Source organism: Balaenoptera physalus (assembly GCF_965194825.1).
Source record: "Balaenoptera physalus genome assembly, chromosome: X".
NCBI classification, from domain to species: Eukaryota; Metazoa; Chordata; class Mammalia; order Artiodactyla; family Balaenopteridae; genus Balaenoptera; species Balaenoptera physalus.
Window position 1 is genome coordinate 34,396,999 of NC_138903.1, and position 16,193 is coordinate 34,413,191.

At 40.5% G+C, this 16,193-nt stretch overlaps 2 protein-coding genes across 19 annotated transcripts in view; both read left to right on the forward strand.

Annotated features, from left to right (window-relative positions):
• Nucleotides 1-16,193, forward strand: part of SYTL5 (synaptotagmin like 5) — a 292,517-nt gene that overhangs the window by 71,193 nt on the left and 205,131 nt on the right. The gene's annotated exons all lie outside the window — the stretch shown is intronic.
• H2AP (H2A.P histone) lies at nucleotides 2,312-2,635 on the forward strand (the record flags this gene model as incomplete). Its single annotated transcript, XM_082446775.1, has 1 exon — nucleotides 2,312-2,635. The coding sequence occupies one exon, from the start codon at nucleotides 2,312-2,314 to the stop codon at nucleotides 2,633-2,635; it is 324 nt and encodes a 107-aa protein (XP_082302901.1).

Consider the following 16,193-nt stretch of genomic DNA (forward strand, 5'->3'; position numbering starts at 1 on the left):
TTTGTATCATTTTTTTTCTAGATTCCACAAATAAGCAATATCATATATTTGCCTTTCTCTGTCTGACTTACTTCACTTACTATGATAATCTCTAGTTGCATCCATGTTGCTGCAAATGGCATTAATTTATTCTTTTTTATGGCTGAGTAATATTCCATTATATATATGTACCACATCTTCTTTATCTATTCATCTGTTGATGAACATTTAGGTTGCTTCCATGTCTTGGCTATTGTAGATAGTGCTGTGATGAATATAAAGGTGTAGGTATCTTTTCAAATTATGGTTTTCTCCAGATATATTCCCAGGAGTGGGATGGCTGTATCATATGGCAACTCTGTTTTTAGTTTTTTAAGGAATCTCCATACTGTTTTCCATAGTGGTTGTACCAATTTACATTCCCACCAACAGTGTAGAAGGGTTCCTTCTCCACACCCTCTGTTGGTGATGATTTAGAAGGCAATTTGGAACATGATTTTGGAAACTGGAGGAGAGGGGATTCTTGTTACACAGTGGTATAAATTTTAGGTGAATTGTGTCCTACAGTTATGTGGAAAGCAGAACTTGTAAGCAATGAATTGAAAATTTAGCTGAGCAGATTTCCAAGGAACGTGTTGAAGGCATGCCCTTGTTTCTTCTTGCTACCAGTAGTAAAAATACTAGAGGAAAGACATAAATTGAGGGAAGAACTGTTAAGCAAAAAAGAAAGAGGACTTGAAGATATGAGAAATTCTCAGCCTATCCAGTTTGCAAAAGTACATTAAAATGAAAGGATTCACTGTCAGGAAAGTGTCCTGTAGAGATAAAATCAAGGATGTAGCTAGACATTCTTTTGCTAGTACCTCCATGGGATCAAAATATCAGAGTATTCAAACAGAGGGCTCCACGAAGCAAAATGGGCTGTGAATCATGGATGACCCTAGCCATCTCAGCAGAAGCAAAGAATGGAGATGGGATTTTCCAGGAGGGAATCTCTGAATGAGCCTTTTGTCTAAAGGCATAATTCCCCAAGACACATATGGGAGACTACACGATTTTGAGCATGTTAAGTCAGCGTTAAGAATGCCATCTCTAACTGAAAGAAGGGATAAAAGATGAAATGAAAGGAGGCTGTGGGACTCCCAAAATTTGACAAGCAGAAAACAGGCTGATAATAGTACTCAGTGGCAAACATGTGCTCCATTCAAAATACAGGCAAGATGCTTCCGAAGGCAGAGCTCAGGGCCTATGGGGCGGAGCTATGGGCATGGGTAAAGTCATGGAATCAGAGGGATGAGCTTCAAGCCACAAAGGATTATTCCCAGGCCTTGAAACCTATGGAGGTTTGCCTGCTTGGATATTGAAATTGCTTGAATCGGAGGGTCCTTTTTTCTACTTTCTCTTTTGGAATGGAAATGGCTGTAACTGTTATCAGCTGTAAATGAACAAAAATAAAGCAGAAACACAAACTTTGAGGAGAGGAAAATTAAAATGAGAAAAAAAATGAGAAGGAACATCTCTTGGTGCTTTGGCTTCACCAAGGACAGCCAAGAAGAGACACATCTGGGCTTAAACTGAGCACCAAGTACACTTTGCCCTCTCTTTACAATATTTACCTGGTTCTGATAGATGAATCCATCGAGCATCTCATTGTAACTTCCAAAATGATCAAAAGTTATTTTTCAAACTGTATAAAATCAAGACACTCATAGTAAACATGAAATGAACATGAGTTAAAAGATTCTGTTTTACTCAATGAGGGAGTGGAAAAATGTTATAACTGGTTCCAAAGAGAATCCAAACGTTAGATACAGGAATATTGATCAAGAATATTTAAATGAATGTGTACATGCAAGCAAAACTGGTTTCATTACATCATGAGAAGGGGACAATTTAATCTCTACTATACAGGATATCTTATATGTTTATCAGTAATGTACAACTAACAAAAGGTTGTAAAAGACCTCAAAGACAGTACAAGGCTAGAATCAGATAATGTGGTGTGGTGCCCTAGGGACAGGGAAAAGTTTGCCATTGAAGCGTACATTTATTTCTACAATGTTAACGTCAAGTACAGTTCCCTCAATATCAGGGTCCAGTCAGGGTGAGCACGTTTCTGTCATGGGTATGTCTTGGCTGAGGCCTGATTAGGGCACAGTGGGAACCAGTGACATCCCAAAGTTTAGGATGTCACAAAGGCAGCTCCCTGACCAATGAAGGGGCTAGAGCACAGGGATATAATGTGCCGGGCTGCGTGCAGGTGTCTTGGGAGGCCCAGTCCAGCAGGAAAGTCAAGCAGAGCTGATCAGCAGAGGCAAAGCCAGCAAACATCATGTCAGAAAAACGAAGCCACGAGCACTCCTATCAGACTCCAGCCCATCTTATAACCACCGAGCTACAGTTCCCCATGAGCTACGTGGACCGTCTTGTGTGGGAGTATCAGTATGTCCATACCCCGAGTTCATCCACGACAGATTTCCTCCTTGCCATGCTCGACTACCTTACCGAGTACATCCTGGATCTGGTAGGCACTGAGGCCAATGGCGGTATGCAGATCACTCCGCAAGACATGGAGAGAGCAGAGGCCCATCGCCACTTGAAGGATACGGCCTTTGCTCAATTTGATAAGATGCCCGGATCCAGAAGGAACGGCTGAAGCCTGGGTCCCCAGAGCCTGGCGGGAGCCCTCACGGCCTCAGCCCAAGGCAGAACTTCTCAGCCGAGGTACCCCAGCTTCTGTCATCAATAAATGCTATTAAAGGATTTCGCTGGCCAAAGTTGTCGGGGGAGAGGGCTTCCTCACTTGAGGGAGTCCAGGCCTGGGAGGCTGGGAGGTTGGCGGGGCCTCCCAAGCATGTTGAATTTCCAGAGTGATGGTGGTAACGGGGGAGGGGCTGAAAACCGTGTCGGGAGGAGCCAAAGGCTTTATTCATGATGGGGAACGTCTAAAAGTGGGAGGTGATGGCAACAGGGATGGGTGGAGAGGGTGGAAGAGCAGTTGGTGTGAACTTTATTCACGGTGGGGAATGTCTAAAAGCAGGCAGAGCTATACCCCCATCCCTGTAAGAATCGTGCTTCAGCTGTGCCTGTGGCTTTCACAGGAGACATGCCCCGTCCCCCGGCCCCGGCCAGCACGTCATCAGTCGATAACTGCGCCCCCTGCCAAATCCCCTCCTACACGGGACCGGGAATCGTCCACGCAGGGGAGGAAGGCAGGCAGAGGGTGAGAACCACTGCCCCTGGGAAAGCATGAGGCACCCAAGTTTAGGCTTTTTGTGCATTTTGAAGAGGTGGGAAGGGGGATGGTGAAGAAGGGTTTATTCTAACGTGAGCCCTGCAGAGAGAACACCAGTGGCGACCAGTGCCCTGCTGGGAGTGGGGAAACTAAAACCGGAGTGAGTAGGGACAGAGGCTGGGGAGGGTGTGGCTGCCGAACCAGGTCTGTGGTCAAAAGCGGTGTCAGGGCAGGCCGGGGTCAGACACCAGACACGGGTCAGCACACGGGAAAGCATCCCGTGGGGGACGACGCGAGCCCGCGAGTCGGGCCTGGAAAGGTCTTGGAGAGTAGCGTCGCTTTGCTGTTGGCATGAACACGAGGCCTGGGAACTAGTCTGGCTCCTTACTGAGATCAGCTTTTGAGAACAGAGGTGTTTTGAAGGCCCAGGCTCCCTTGGTCCCTGAATCTGACAGATCTTGAAGGAAGTGGCCAGGGACAACCTGAGTCTTTAGAAAGGGCTTTTGGAGCCTCAAAATAGGATTCAAGGAAGAGAAGACTATATGAACATCGATATATCATCTCCCTAGAGAACAAATTACAACGTGGCCCCTTACAGACCTAATCTAGTCAATAAATGGGATGATTAGGCCTACAGTGATTTTTTAAAGGAAAATTAACTATCTACCAACATTTAAGAATCAAGAACTTTTTACCTGAAAACCTCAGTTACTGGCTTCTTTGGTGAAATCAAAATGTGTGGCTATACATGATTATAATCCTAGCTTTTTGTACCATTCATACGGGGCCTGTCCCTTCCCTATTGTATCTCATGTGTGACCCACTTCACTCATTTACAGTACATAGCTGACTCCTAAAGATATTTCAGTTCATTATTTCCACTGTAAATTAAGTCTAAAACCACAGTTTTCTGAAGGATGAAATTCTTCTCGTTCAGTGAATTAGCATAGCGTGGTGCTCTTCAAATTGTCTTTGGTATAGGGCCAATATTTTCTGTTACTGTACAAATTCATTGCAAACTGATATATAGTCTTATTTTACATGACTAGTATGAAGCTTCCATATGACACTTGATTCGAGTTCAACCACACGTGGATTAATACATACCCTGTTCAACGAGATGACTCTGCTCACCTAAGAGCTGTGTTCCAGCCAGATAGCATTTAGTGATCTTTCTAGCAAACTCTTGATTTCCGTACCTCTTGCAGCTGACCAGTAGCAAATAATTTAATGACCTACGTCCGTCCACAAATCATGTTTGCGTAGCTGTGCAGTAGTAAGTTCGTTTTATTCTTTTAGGAGTATGTCTTCAAATCTAAGGAAAGGCAATGAACAGACCCTGCGCTTGGTGTTCCATTTAGCATTTCTCCTTCTGAGTTCTTCATGAGCATAAAAGATTGGTCTCTTATATTTAGGGTTCTCGAATCACTATGGGGAAAATCTCTCTAAACGTTTGTTAAAGCAAGATCTACTAAAGGAAACCGGTTTGCAGCAGGGAGACAGGTTAGATACTGCGATTGTGAGATACTTGGGTTCTGAGATGTAGGATGAGAAGAATTCACCAACTGGACTGTGGAAGAGAGAGTCTTCATGGCACAAAAGTGCAAAATAGTGAAAGAAGATGGGGGGGGGAAACTGTGTTCTGGTCTCCCGTAAGTGTAGTTTACTTGGCGCACGTCAGCTTCCATGGCTATAAGATGAGGAGGTTGGACTAAATTATCTCAAAGATCTGCTCGAGGTGTACAGTTACCAGTCTGCGATCTTTTCCTAAGGAAAGTTCTCTACTGAAAGTGGGTGAGTGGGGCACAGAGGACAGGGATTGTTTTTTAGGGTCTCCACTTTACAGTTGAGGCCACTTTGGCCCAGAGATGCCGATCAGCTCTCCCAAGGTCACGTGGCAAGTGGGTCCACAGTAGGGACGCGAGCCCAGCCCTGCTCCCTGTTGTTGAGGCGCCTCCTCTCCTGTGTCCTGAGAAATGGGTGGTCTCGACACAGAAAGGGTTTAATGGTCTCCCCTGGGGAAAAGAAGCCAAACTCTTCAATATAGAAGTGTTGATTTCTTAAAATAGTTATGAATTGGTTTCTGGGAGAATGTATATTGTTTAAATGTAACTCATTTAAGGTCCCATAATTCAGCTTCCTTATTTTTAGGGAAATTTAGGAATATTCAATTTATATAAGAATTTATCTAGATATGCCAGTCAGAACAGAGTCCCATTAATTTAAGAGATTTTATAATCTATTATATTAATATAATTCAGAGATAGAAATATATTACACACTCACACAATCAGAGGTGAGGGCATTTCTGAGTTACAGACATATGGACATACACGCACAGAAAAATTGAGATTATAGCTTCAATTCTACCATTTCAGCCATGGGTCAAGTATAAACATAGAAAAACTAACTGGTCCAGCTATCAAATAGCTGTTGTCCTCTAGAGGGTATGATTTGAATAAGCAAATAGACAGACAAAGACTAGAAAACCAGATTCTCTGTTGTCTCTTACTCAGTGGAAACCAAATCTCTATGGACCCATTTATCGAGGTCTCCAGGTGGTCAGATCCTAAAGCCAAATTCTCCACCATTTCTGCCAACAATGGGAACAACTTATCATCTGTAAATGAGCAAAAACAAAACAGAACCACAAAATTAGTATAGAGGAAAATTTTAAAATTAGGAAAAAAAATCATGCAAGTCCTATTGGTGCATTGGAATCACCTAGAAGAAACAAGACAAGACACTCCTGGGCTTTAAACTGAGAATGGGGCTTCCCTGGTGGCACAGTGGTTAAGAATCTGCCTGCCAAAGCAGGGGATACGGGTTCGAGCCCTGGTCCAGGAGGATCCCACATGACACGAAGCAGCTAAGCCCGTGTGCCACAACTACTGAACCTGCGCTCTAGAGCCCACGAGCCACAGCTACTGAGCCCATGCGCCTAGAGCCCGTGCTCTGCAACGAGAGAAGCCACCGCAATGAGAAATCTGCGTACCGCAATGAAGAAGTAGCCCCTGCTCGCCGCAACTAGAGAAAGCCCGTGCACAGCAGCGAAGACCCAAGGCAGCCAAAAATAATAAGATAAATAAAATAAAATAAATTTTTAAAAAATCCCTGAGAATGAGGCACATTTTTGCATCTTTGGAGTTTACCTGGCTTTGAGTCAGTTGAGTCCATGGGCATATCCATGTGACCTCCAAAACAGTTAAAATATATTTTTAAACAGAGAAAATCATGGCACTCATACATATATGAAATGTAAATGTATTAAAAGAATCTGTTTAACTCATGAGGGAAAAGGCAGATGGTGTAACCAAAAGATAACCCAAAGAACAAGCATAGAAATATTGGAAAAGGGTATTTAAATGTGTAAACGGAGGCATGATTGGTTTTATTACAATATGTGAGGGGAGACAAATGGATCTCTCTTGGACAAGGCATTTAGTATGTCTATCAGTGACCACCAATTTACAGAGGGATGTAAACCAGTTCAAAGACAATGCAAGGCTAGGCTCAGGTAAGGTTTAAGTCCTTAATCTATTTTGAGTTTATTTTTGTATATAGTGTTAGAGACTGTTTTAATTTCATTCTTTTACATGTAGCTGTCCAGTTTTCCCAGCAGCACTTATTGAAGAGACTGTCTTTTCTCCAATGTATATTTTTGCCTCCTTGTCAGAGATTAATTGATAAGTGTGTGGGTTTATTTCTGGGCTCTCTATCCTGTTCCATATGTCTGTTTTTATGCCAGTACCATACTGTTTTGATGACTGTAGCTTTGTAATATTGTCTGAAGTCAGGGAATCTGATTCCCGCAGTTCCGTTCTTCTTTCTCAAGATTGTTTTGGCTATCCAGGGTCTTTTGTGTTTCCATACAAATTTTGAAATTATTTTTTCCAGTTTTGTGAAAAATGCCATTGGTAATTTGATAGAGATTGCATTAAATCCATAGATTGCCTTGGGTAGTATGGTCATTTGAACAATACTGATTCTTCCAATCCAAGAACATGGTATATCTTTCCACCTGTTTGTGTCGTCTTCAATTTCTTTCATCAGCATCTTAAGGTTTTTGAAGTATAGGTCTTTGACCTCCTTACATAAGTTTATTCCTAGGTATTTTAGTCTTTTTGAGGCGATGGTAAATGGGATTGTTTCCTTAATTTCTCTTTCTGATACTTTGTTTTTAGTATATAGAAATGCAATTGATTTCTTTATATTAAATTTGTCTAAAAGATAATTTTTAGAACAAAATAAAATCATGATGTTCATATGGATGTGAAATGAACACATGCTAAGAGATTTTACTTGAGTCCTGAGAGAACCAGCAGATGTTATAACCATTTAAAAACTGAATACAAAGAACAGACACAAGAATATTGTTCAGTAATATTGAAATGTGCCCAGAGGTCAGAGCCACGGGCCCTAGGATGGAGACTGTGTCCCAAAGCGTTGAACCACAGGCCAAGGGCAGAGCTTCAAGCCATAGAGGAATATTTTTAGGCCTTGAAACCTCATGGAACTTTCTGGCTGGATTTTGAAATCGCTTGGGGCTAGGGATTCTTTCCTTTCTCTCTCTTTTGCAATCAGAATATGCATAACTATAATCCTATGCCTGTCCCACCATTGTATTTTGAGAGTAGACCACTTGTTTTCTAGTTTCACAAGTCCACAAATGGAGGAGAATTTTGCCTGAGAATCTCACTCATACCTTATCTAGATGATGAGATTTTAGACTTTGAGTTAGTTCTGAAATAGTTTGAGATTTTTGGGGTTGAAGGGTGGGGTGAATGTGTCTTGCATGTGGGATGGACATGAATCTCTAGGGGCCAGAGTGTGGACTTAGGTAGACTGGATAATGGCCCCAAAATATATCTAGGTTCTAATCCATAAACCTGTAAAGTTTACCTTATATGGCAAAAGAGATTTTGCAAATATGATTAAGTGGAGAATTTTGAGATGGGGAGAATATCCTAGATTTTATGGATGGGCCCTTAGTGTAATTGTAAGTGTCCTTATAAGAGGATGGTTGAGGGAGAGATTTGACACAGAAGAAGGCACTGTGACCACCGAAGCAAGATGCTATACTATTGGCTTTGAAGATGGTAGAATGGGCCACAGGCAAGGAATACAAGGCATGCATCTCTAGGAGCTGGAAAAGGCAAGGAAACAAATTCTCCCCTAGAGCCTCTGGAGGGAGTGTGGCCCTGCCGATACCCGAGTTTAGCCCAATAAAAGTGATTTCAGACTTCTGACCTCTAGAACTGTAAGACAATGATTGTGTGTTTTTTTTAAGCCACCAAGATTGTGATAATTTGTTACAGAAGCCATAGGAAACTAAGACACCTCCCAAATAAAGTACTTTTACTTGAATCCATGTCTCAGCATCTGCTTCTAATGGAACCCAAACTAAGATTCCAGGTGAGGATAAAGGATGCAGCAGCCAGTTAATTTAGCCCATCTCCCTTGAAGTTGTTTCCCGCCACCTTCCTGTCGTATGATGTATATGATTACGTTTTGAGATGGCGTAAAATTGTGCAAGACTGTGTTAAGACTAAACAGAACACATAGGTTTCTTATGACAACTTAAATTTGATCAAAGATGAATCTCCTTGGGAGACTCACTCTGACTATGATGGAGTAACTGGTACTCGAGTAGCCGTTCTGCCAAAAAGAATCACAAAAATGGGCAAAATATATGAGCTGACTGTTTTTGAGCGTTGTACAATGGGCAGCACAATGTTGTGATTCCAGAGAGAAAGGAAGCACACAAGGTAGCTCAATCACTGCTCCAGTTCTCTGCCTGGGGAAAACATCCCAATGGCACAGTGAGCTGGAATCTAGGCAAAGCACAGTGGTATTGCTGGGCTGATGAGGTAGAAATCAGAATTCAGTAGACCTAAAGAACCTAGAATTTGCAAGACAGGCCATCAGAGAAGAGGGAGCTATAAAAAGGAAGGTCTTCAAAAGTTCATTTGGAGGTTTACCAAGAGTCTTTGGCTGAGGACTGGGCTGCATATTCACAGGGCAAGACTACCTGAGACTGACCAGAGGGTACAGGATTAAGAGAGGAAGAGAGATATTACCAGTTGATCCATGCTGGGGGGTGTTGGAGATCCAGGCAACAAGAGTGATGAGTCGTTGATAATACCTTGATAATAATATGCTGGGTATCCAGCTGAGAAACCAGAAGCCTTCGGAGTAAAGATTATGCCCCAGTGTAAGGCCTATAATAGATTCACCCTTAAAAATCCTAAAACCCAACACTTACAAGATCTGTAGAAGAGATAGAATTTGGAGGCTGATTCCTCAAAAGAAATCAGGCTTAGGAAATACCTTTGACTTTCTGCATACCTACTTTAACAAAGCATAAGACCAAATGTATTGAACTACCTGTTAGAACAAACATCAACACTCTTCAGAACCCAGAGTTTCTAAACATATCATCCACATTGTTCAATATACAATAAAAATATTCAACATGCAGAAAACAGGAAAATATGGCCTGTTAGTAGTCAAGAAAAAGAAGTCAATGGAAAAAAACCCCAAGATGGCCCATTGTTGGACTTTTTAGACAAAGACTTTGAAACAACTATTCTACAGTCAAAGAACTAAAGAATATAGTAAGTCCCCTACATACGAACCTTCAAGTTGCGAACTTTCAAAAATGCGAACGTGTGTTCCATCAACGTCAGGCGTGAGTGAAATTGCAGCTTGCCCTCCGTCTCCTATTGCTGACGATCCTTCAGCCCTACCATCTCCCACCTCCTCTCCCTCCTCCAGTCACTAACTCTTCTGCCTGTTCACTCGATGCCAGCCCCTGTATGCCAGCTGTTGTACTGTACTACAGTACTATACTTTTCAAGGTACTGTACTGTAAGATTAAAAAGGTTTTCTTTATTTTTTGTGTTTGTTTTTTATGTATTATTTGTGTGAAAAGTATTATAAACCTATTACAGTACAGTACTACATAATCCATTGTGTTAGTTGGGTACCTAGGCTAACTTTGTTGGGCTTATGAACAAATTGGACTTATGAACACGCTTTTGGAATGGAACTCGTTCATATGTAGGGGACTTACTGTATGTTCAATGAACGAAAGAAATATGGTCTTAATGAATGAACAGATAGGGAATTTTCACAGACAAATGGAAAGTGTAAATAACCAAATAGAAATTTAGAACTTACAATCACCAAAATAAAACGTACCAGATGGGCTCAACATCAGCTTGTACATGGCTGAAGAAAGAGTCAGTGAAATTGAAGACGGGTTAGTAGGAATTATCTAATCTGAAAAACAGAACAAAACATTTATCCTTGAGACTTTTTAAAGGTATTGTATTGGCTTCTCCTGTATGACTCTTTGAACTTACGGAAGTAATCATTTTATTGGTACTTTAAGCTAGACTCCTGTTTTTGTTTTTTGTTTTTTTTTTTAATTTCCCAGGACCCCAAAGGCCCACTGCAGCTATAAAGAGGCCTGCTATGATAATATAAATGAATACTCATCTTGGGGAAATAATCTTCCAAAATTTTCACTTACTTCAACTTATGATGTAGTACAAGTACTAAGAAAACTTCACTCATTATCTAATGTTTAGCTGAGCAGCCACATCCTGTTATAATTATCTTCTAAAAGTCATAAGTACACAGTGCGGTGTCATGGTTAGACACATGAACTGTGGTGCTGAAGTGCCTGGATTTAACTTGTGGCTGTACCATTTACTAATTGGGTAACCATGGGCAAATTTCTTAGTTTCCTCATCTGTATTATGGGGATAATAATAGTTCATACCTAATAAGTTTTGGAAATTGTGAGAAATGATATATGTAAAGTACTCGGAATAGTACCTGGCATGTATGTGTTGGTTGTTACCATTAGATATATATTTTTTCCCAGATCCTTTAATAATAAGAGTTTGGGGGGGAATAGAATATTAAAAGAATGAGTCATCTTTAAAACATTGATTTAAAAAGTAACTCATATCAAAAATCTTCCTAAATGTGCTTTAGAGGATAAAACAGCTATTACCTTTCCCCTGTTGATCAACAAAGGCATTCCTTTTTGAAAGTAGAGATACCACCTGCTTCTTCGGAATAGCTATCCAGCACAAGTAAACATTACTGTGTGCTACTGGGTGTGTTCACTGTGTAAATAGTTTGTGGGAACACAAGAGGCTGGTTTTTCAAGTTTCTACTCCTAGCACTCCAGGAGCATCAAGTAGTCCAGCATTCTACAGTTTGTGTGTCTGAAAGAAAAGTGAGCCTACAAAAATGTTCTAGCCATCAGATTGAGGTAAGAATAATGTGTCTAGGGGTCCTCAGTGTGACATCTGCTTTTTTGATTTTTGTATTTTTGTGTGTTTGTGGGGTGGGGTTTGCTTGTCAGGAAATGAAAGACTCCTTTCACCATTTGATTAAAAGGAGAAAGAAAGGAATATATACAGAAGGAACGTTTTGGCCATTGGGCTGCTATATAAGTTTGATGGATTGAGGAGGGAAATATAGGTATCTTCTTGTTATTAGCACTTAGTTTAATCTGCAAACTGAAATATGGCACTAGATCCCACTGAACATAGGAGCAATTATGTATCCTAATGACATAAAGAAATCAAGTTCATAGCAGAAGTACTGTGTCACTTTGCCAAAAACCTGTCACACCTCTATGTATAAAATAGCAGTCATTTTGCTCTGAATTTCTTTCATTTGTTAGAAAAGTCAGGTTTTATTTAGCACTGTTGAATTGTTTTTTGCACTCAGTCCTATTCTTGATATGGTTAAATATCTAGTATGGATATATATTTTAGTAGAAGGATTGCTAAAGTTGGAAAGTCCTGGAATAATTTCAACATGAATATGATGTTTTTAACACAACAGGAAGATGAGATACTGACTGTGAATATGAATATAGTACACTGGAGAGATGAGGCAGGTTTTAAAAGATTTCTCTTTAATATAGATTGTTTTAATTAGCAATGCTATCTTCCTCATTTAAGTGAAAAATACATTTTGCATATCATACCATTTGGAGAACAAAGGAGGTATCTATTTAAAGCATTCAAAGTCATGAGTAGAAAATATTACTTATATATGATAATATATTTAAAATACTGCTTAAATCTTGGCCTCCTTAAAATGTCTTTTAAGCATAGGAATTGAGTGTTTAATTTTTTCACTTTATAATAAACTGTTTATATGTTGTTTAGACAACAGCTTAAACACAAGACTGTTATAATTTAAACCCCATGGCTTAAGTGCATGAAGACATTCAATTGGACACTAGTGAAATTCTTAAATAGATCCCTACATCCCTGAGTATATAAATACACGTACACACACATATATATGTATTTACATATGGACAACTTATATCAGGGAAACAGATAAGGGAAAAGGTGAGCAGATGTCTTTTTGTTGTCAAATCGTATTTATTCTATGTACTTAGGATTTCTGAAATGCTGTGCCAGCCTTTGGGAATTAGCTGTGTGTCATTCAACTTATTCAGGTTTGATAAAGTCTTCTAATAGGTTTAGGGAAAAAAAATAGGTTTAGGGAATAAAATAATATTAATAAAATAGTTATTTCTACTTCTTTGTGTCCTGGAGGCACATCTAGTATTTTTGTTGAAATGATTTTCTTATAATCATTTAGTATGTTAAGAAAAGGAAAAGGAAATGCAGCTTTAATTTGTGAAATGAGCAGTTTGTTTTACCTAAGCTTTATTATACAATGGCATATGTTATGACTATCTTGCCAGCATATGTAAACACTTAGCTTTAATCCTTTCTATTCAGAATTTACTTGTAGCAACGTTTTTGTACATCCCATCTGTTGCTTGTGTATGCTCTCACTCTCACACATTTACCCACACACACATTCACAGGACTTTAACTTCTCTTGAACCTGGGTCCATTCCTGGCGACATCTTTCTGTGGGTAGCACCATCACTTCCTTTGACCTCTGTTTCTTTACCCTGCTTTCTCCCATCTTCCATCATGCCTAACCCATGGACATCTGATTCCACTCACGATAGTGCTAGTAAAGCAGGTCGGTCCCCTTGCTTTCATCACTTGTAGAGTTGGCAACTGTAGTGGCTGCCGTAAGTTCTTGAAGATCATCTGGAAGTCAGGCAGAGCTTTTAGAGGTACAAAATCTGGTAAATATATAGTGTACCAGGATAGGAAATCCACCTGATCTGGTTTGTCTCTCTTTTCAACAAAAACACATCTCTAAGAAATGGTTACTAAAATCTGCCCCTACTGTTTTACTACCTACTTTCTCTGTTTTAAAATCACACTTTCTTTAAATTGCCCTATGACATGACATCTACCTCCATCGCTTTATTGATACTGTACTTCCAAGGGTCATTTGTGGTGCTTTTAGGAAATCTAGTTGCATTCATTCATTCATCTATTGATTCACCCATTCAGTAACTGTTTATTTAGTGACAACTGTGCATGGGCACTGCTAGGCACTGAAGTTACAGTAGGAAACACTTAGGTCTGCCTTTAAGTACCTCCAGTCTAGTTAGGAAAGATGTCAATTTACCCAAATAATTTATTACAATTGTGATAAGTGCTGTGAAGTATACTTATTCAAATCCTCATTCTGTTTGACTCCTTTGCTTTATGTGACATTCATGATCACTTCCTACTTCTTGAATGTTCTCCATCCTTGTTATCTGTGACTCTATACAATCTATCCAGCTACTTTTCTACCACTTTCTCTTTTGTCTTACTTCCTCTTCTCTTCCCTAAGTGATGGTTTCCCCCAAAGTTTAGCGTTTGCACCATAATGTATTACTTCTTTCCTTTGCCTGTGACTTCTCATTGACTCATAGTTTTAAATATCACTTCCCAGTGGATGCCTCCAAGATACCCATTTCTAGGTTTTTCTATCTGCTGTATATTTTCCCACTTGTACTTCCAAGTCCAACTGTCACCCAATGTTCTTCATGGTTGTAGCCAAACTCACTGTCTTTTATGTGAAACCACTTCCTCTTTCATCCATGTTTCTGCTAATGGCATTGATGATCTCCTGGTTTCTCACATTTGAAACCTAGGAATCAGTTTTGTGTCTAACTTTTCGTTTGCTCTCAATACCTAAGCCATTACCAAGGCCTTTTATTTCTTTCATGATAATCTATCATCTCCCTTTTCTGTTATTTTTTTCTTTTATTCTGTATTTTCTCATCCTCTCCTCCCTGAGAGTTATCTAGAATTCAAGGTCTTGGTTAGACCCCAGCTCCATCAGAAAATCCATACCCAGAAGGTCCCTATCTTATGGGTATCTTCTTTTTCTAAACCTTCAGAACAAAATCATGGGAGTGATGGGAAGAACACAGGCTTTGGTAGCCAAAGACCCAGGTTTAAATTCTGATTCTACCAGCCACTACCTCCTTTGCACTGTATCTCTCTGTGAGCCTTTGTTTCCTCATACTTATCCTATCTCACATAGTGGTCACATGAACAGATAAGTTCATGGAGGTGAAGTCATTTAAAACTATGAAGCATTATATAAATATTAAAGTAAGATTTGTTAATATAAGAATAACTCAGGGGGACTTCCCTGGTGGCGCAGTGGTTAAGAATCCACCTGCCAATTCAGGGGACACAGGTTCGAGCCCTGGTCCGTGAAGATCCCACATGCCGCAGAGCAACTAAGCTCGTGCACCCCCAACTACTGAGCCTGCGCTCTAGAGCCCGCAAGCCACAACTACTGAGCCCGTGTGCCACAACTACTGAAGCCCACACGCCTAGAGCCCGTGCTCTGCAACAAGAGAAGCCACCGCAATAAGGAGCCCGTGCACCGCAATGAAGAGTAGCCCCCGCTTGCTGCAACTAGAGAGAAAGCCCATGCGCAGCAACAAAGACCCAACACAGCCAAAAATACATTAAAAAGAATAACTCAGGAGCAGGGACCAAGGTCCTGGGTCTTAACTACCGAGGCAGTATAGTATAGGGTTAAATTTGAATCCCAGCTCTGCTACTGACCAGCTGTGTGAAATTCAGAAAATCTAGCTTCTCTTTTCCTGAGTTTCTTCATCTGTAAAACGGGAGTAATAATAGTTTGTACTCATAGGGGTGTTGTAGGATTAAAAGGATTAATAGATGTAAAATACTTTAAAAAACCGTGCCTGGCCTATAGTAATTGCTCTATAAGTGTGGGAGGTGGTGCTGGCAGCCAGTGGGGCAGCATGTGGATATAAGGTGGGAGCGAGTTATTAGAACTGAGTCACCAGGTGAGGATCAGGTGTATTAAGGATGGGAACGCAGAGCTGTGGAGCGGACACCTATACCTGGCCGATTCCCTCATGATTCACATCACAAATGGCCCTGCCATCTGAGGCAGAACTGAGCAGATGCACATAAGGAGATATGAACATTCTGAGCAGCCATTTGGGGCTCAAGGATGGGGATAATGGTGTTTCAGGCACATTTTTGTTGTTCTTGTTAAAGAGAAAAGAATGGTAAGCAGTTTGCCCTTATAGAGTCATGAAATATGTTGATATGTCATGGAATCAAAATATCAGTATCCAAATGTTAAGAAAGCAGACTTATCCTCTGTATTCTAGAACTCTCTCTCTCTCTCTTTTTTTTTTTTTTTTTTTGGCCACACCACATGGCATGCGGGATCTTAGTTCCCTGACCAAGGATTGAACCCGCACCCCCTGCAGTGGAAGCTCAGAGTCGTAACCACTGGGCCGCCAGGGAAGTCCCTAGAAACCTCTTTCTTTAACAAGCATAGGCTTATAGCATTTCAGAGTGCAAGGGACCTTAGAAATTCTGTTCCTCTCAATTTATAGGATCATTGGCCAGAGTATGTATTTTTACTAACACACAGTATTCACTTTGAATGAGGATTTTTTTTTCATGTTCAGAAAGGACAAATAATACTTAGAATATTCCAGGGGTGGTTCTAAGTGCTTTAGATTGTTTAACTCATTTAATCTTCACAAGAACCCCATGGGATAGATATCATCATC